This window comes from Ammospiza caudacuta, chromosome 37 (assembly GCF_027887145.1).
Source record: "Ammospiza caudacuta isolate bAmmCau1 chromosome 37, bAmmCau1.pri, whole genome shotgun sequence".
Classification (NCBI taxonomy): domain Eukaryota; kingdom Metazoa; phylum Chordata; class Aves; order Passeriformes; family Passerellidae; genus Ammospiza; species Ammospiza caudacuta.
The window spans coordinates 498,116-502,506 of NC_080629.1; the positions used below are offsets into that span (position 1 = coordinate 498,116).

The 4,391-nt window shown below is 51.1% G+C and overlaps 1 protein-coding gene across 1 annotated transcript; it reads left to right on the top strand.

Moving 5' to 3' along the window:
* The first annotated feature begins 393 nt into the window (after positions 1 to 393).
* On the top strand, positions 394 to 3,527 carry LOC131570688 (vitamin K epoxide reductase complex subunit 1-like). The gene is made up of 3 exons (XM_058823060.1): positions 394 to 548; positions 1,644 to 1,754; positions 2,145 to 3,527. Exons 1-3 carry the CDS (start codon positions 394 to 396, stop codon positions 2,356 to 2,358), a joined length of 480 nt encoding a protein of 159 aa, XP_058679043.1. The 3' UTR covers positions 2,359 to 3,527.
* Positions 3,528 to 4,391: the final 864 nt, after the last annotated feature.

Sequence of the window (4,391 nt, forward strand, 5' to 3'; positions counted from 1 at the left end):
CGCCGCCGCCGCCATCTTGCCCCGTGACGTCACCGCGACCCCTCCCCATCAATTCCCTCCCGTCCCCGCCACCCCCGCGACCCCCGGGTCCCCTCCGGGCCTCACTCACCGAGCCCCGGCCTTCCCCCAGCGCCTCCGGGGGGCTCCGGAGCGGCGGGGCCGAGCCCGAGCCCTCACTCAGCTCCCCACCGCCATCTTGGCCGCGCTCCCGCCATTTTTTAGTCGCGGTCTTCCGTCCCCCTCACGCCACCGCGCATGCGCAAGCGCCAGAACTACACCTCCCATCATCCCCAGCAGCAAAACAGGAGGAAAGACGGGGCTTTATCGCTGTCGACCAATCAGCGGAGAGGGAAGGTGGGAGTGGCAGCGGCTCCGCCCAATCGGGGTTGAACGATGGCGGGGGTGCTGCGGGCGGTGCTGTGCGCGGCGGGCGCGGCGCTGTCGGTGTACGCGCTGCATGTGGAGCACCAGGCGGCCAAGGACCCGTCCTACCGAGCCGCCTGCGACCTGGGGCCCTCCGTGTCCTGCACCCGGGTGTTCTCCTCCCGGTAAAAAGACCGGGAACGGCCCGGGAGTAACGGGAAGGGGAGGGAGGGAACGGGAGTGGGCGGGGCTTGCGTGAGGCGGCGGCCAATGGGAGTGAGGGGAAGGGCGGGCCGCTAGGGGTCGCGGAATGGGAGTGGGCGGGGCTTGCGTGAGGCGCCGGCCAATGGGAGTGAGGGGAAGGGCGGGCCGCTGGGGAGCGCTGTGAAAGAGGCGGGGCTTAAAGTGGTAGGAGTGGGTGTGGGGGGCGTGGCTTGGTTTATGGTAATTAGACCCATATATGGCATAATGACGGGTGCTGTACGTCCACGTATGTCGATAAAGGTGTGGCTTGTGTCCATACATGGCCACAGGGGCGTGGCTTACATGTTATGTCCATATATGGGTGCGAAGGCGTGGCTTCAGATGGTGCCATGTATGGTCGAGGCTGTGGTTGTGTTACACCCATATACAGCTATGTGGGCGTGGCTTATGTTTATATTAATAAAGGGGAGGGGCTTGCATCACTTATGTCTATATATGTGGGAATAAAGGGGATGCCTATGACCATATATGGTCATAAGGGTGTGGTTTGTGTTAGTAATTTCCATATATGGACATGAGGGCGTGGCTTGGGAGTTTCCATATATGGGCATGAGGGCGTGGCCTCTGCTTGTTTGCCACATGGGGTGTGGCCAAGCTATGCCCATATATGGCTATGGGGGGCGTGGTTTAACAATTTATAACCATATATGTGCATGAGGAGTGGGAATTGGGTGTGGCCTCACTAAGTGGGCGTGGCTTAGAGAAGCAAAACATCTGTGCAATCGGGGGCGTGGCTTAAGACTGATAAGGGGCGTGGCTTATCCACCTGTGCACACCATAAATGGGCATGGGGGTGTGGTTTAGCCTAGTTATGACCATATATGGACATGAAGAAGTGGAAATGGGTGTGGCTTAGCTAAGGGGGCGTGGCTTAGCGCAGCAAAGCAACCTGGGGCGAGGCTTAACAACAATAAGGGGCGTGGTTTATCCACTTATGCGCACCATATATGGGCACGGGGGGGTGTGCCTACCTGGTTGGCGGGCGTGTCTCAGCGTTGCCCCGCCCCTTTTTTCAGGTGGGGGCGTGGCCTGGGGCTGCTGGAGCTGCTGGTGGGCAGGGACAGCGCCCTGAACGTCCCCAACGGCGCCATCGGGCTGCTCTTCTACCTGCTGCAGGGCATGCTGGGTAAGCAGGGACTGGGACAAACTGGGAGGGACTGGGAGGGACTGGGATAAACTGGGAGGGACTGGGAGGGGATTGGGACAAACTGGGAGGGACTGGGTTATACTGGGAGGGACTGGGAGGGACTGGTTTATACTGGGAATGACTGGGAGGACTGGGGACAAACTGGGGATACTGGAGGGACTGGAGGGAACTGGGGACAAATTTGGATGTTTTGGGGACACAATGGGACAAACTGGGGACACTGGTGACCCTTTGGTGCCATTTCGGTGCATTTCGGTGCCATTTTGGTGACCCTTTAGTGGCCCCTTTAGTGACCCCTTTGGTGCCATTTTGGCGCCATTTTGGTGCCATTTTGGCGCCGTTTTGGTGCCATTTGGTGCCCCCTCCCTCCCCAGGTACCTGGCGGGGGCCGGGCGGCCGCGCTGGCGCTCGTGGGCACCTCGGTGGCCTCGGCGCTGGCGTCGCTCTGGCTCGGCGCCGTGCTGCTCTTCGGCCTCAGGGACCTGTGCGTGGTCTGCCTCAGCACCTACGGGGTTAACCTGGCCCTGCTGGCGCTCAACCTGCAGCGATGGAAACGGCACAAAACCAGCCCCAAAACGGAGTGAAAGTGGCACAAAATGGAGTGAAAGTGACAGAAAATGAACCAAAATTGAGAGAAACCCACCAAAATGGAGAGAAACCCACCCAAAATGGAGTGAAAGTGACCCAAAATGGAGTGAAACCCACCCAAAATGGAGTGAAACCCACCCAAAATGGAGTGAAAGTGACCCAAAATGGAGTGAAACCCACCCAAAATGGAGTGAAACCCACCCAAATGGAGTGAAAGTGACAGAAAATGAACCAAAATTGAGAGAAACCCACCCAAAATGGAGAGAGACCCACCCAAAATGGAGTGAAACCCACCAAAATGGAGTGAAACCCACCCAAAATGGAGTGAAAGTGACAGAAAATGAACCAAAATTGAGAGAAACCCACCCAAAATGGAGAGAGACCCACCCAAAATGGAGTGAAACCCACCCAAAATGGAGTGAAACCCACCCAAAATGGAGTGAAAGTGACAGAAATGAACCAAAATTGAGAGAAATCCACCCAAAACTGAGAGAAATGCACCTGAGACCACCCAAAATGGAGAGAAACTGTCGCAAAATGGAGTGAAACCGACCTGAAACCACCTAAAATGGTGTGGAAGTGACCCAAAACCGAGAGAACCCACCTAAAATGGAGGGAAAGTGACCCAAAATGATCCAAAATGGAGAGAAACCCACCCAAAATGGAGTGAAAGTGACAGAAAATGGAGTGAAACCCACCCAAAATGGCCCAAAACTGAGAGAAACCCACCTAAAATGGAGTGAAACCCACCCAAATGGAGTGAAATCCATTTGAAGCCACCCAAAAATGAGAGAAAATGACACAAAATGGAGTGAAAGTGACCCAAAATGGAGTCAAAGTGACCCAAAATGAACGAAAACTGAGAGAAACTGGCCCAAAACTGAGAGAAATCCACCCAAAACTGAGAGAAACGTACCTGAAACCATCAAAAAATGAGAGAAACTGACCTAAAACCCACCTGAAACCACCCAAAATGGAGTGAAAATGACCCAAAACTGAGAGAAAATGACCCAAAACTGACTGAACCAACCCACAAATTGCCTGAAACCGACCTGAAACCACCCCAAACGGAGAGAAATTCACCCAAAATGGAGTGAAATCCACCTGAAACTGCCCAAAACTGAGGAAAAATGACCCAAGTGAAAATGACCCAAAACTGAGGAAAAACAACCCAAAATTGAGTGAAAATGATCAAAACAGAGTGAAAACCACCCAATATTGAGTGAAACCGACCCAAAACCGACTGAAAATGACCCAAAATTGTGTGAAACCAACTGAAACTGCCCAAAACTGAGAGAAACAACCTAAAAGTGACTGAAATCCACCCAAAATTGGGGTACAAGGAGGCAAAGTTACAGGAAATGGAGGAAAAGTTACATTAAAGTGTCTTAAATGGAGAAAAAATGGCATTAAAGTGACCAAAAGTGACAAAAAATGGCATTAAAGTGATCAAAAATGGCATTAAAGTGACCAAAAGTGACATTGAAGTGCCTTAAAAGGGTCAAAAATGGCATTAAGATAAAGAAAAGTGACATTAAAGTGAGCAAAAGTTACAGAAAAGCGTCTTAAATGAATTTAAAATGGCATTAAAGTTACCAAAAGTGACATTAAAATGATCAAAAGTGACATTGAGGTGTTTTAAATGAGTAAAAAATGGCATTAAAATGATCAAAATTTACAAAGAGTGTCCAAATCCACCAAAATTCTTTGTGTGACCCCTTGTACCCTAAATCTCCCCCCCCCCCCCCAAAAAAAAAGAGAATTTAGGATTTGAAATTCACTTTTTTCCTGAATTTTCAACCCAAATGTCTCCAGAATTTCCCCCCATTTTTTTTTTCTTAATTTTCACCTTAAAATTCTCTGGACCCCCTTTTCCCCTCAAATTTCCTCAAAAATCTTGGATTTGGAGCTTTTTCCCCTCAGAAAAAAAAAATCCAAAATCTCTTTTTTTTCCTCAAAAAAAAACTCCAACTCACTTTCTCCCTCAAATTTCCCCAAAAAGTTTGAATTTAGAGCTTGGGGATCCCTT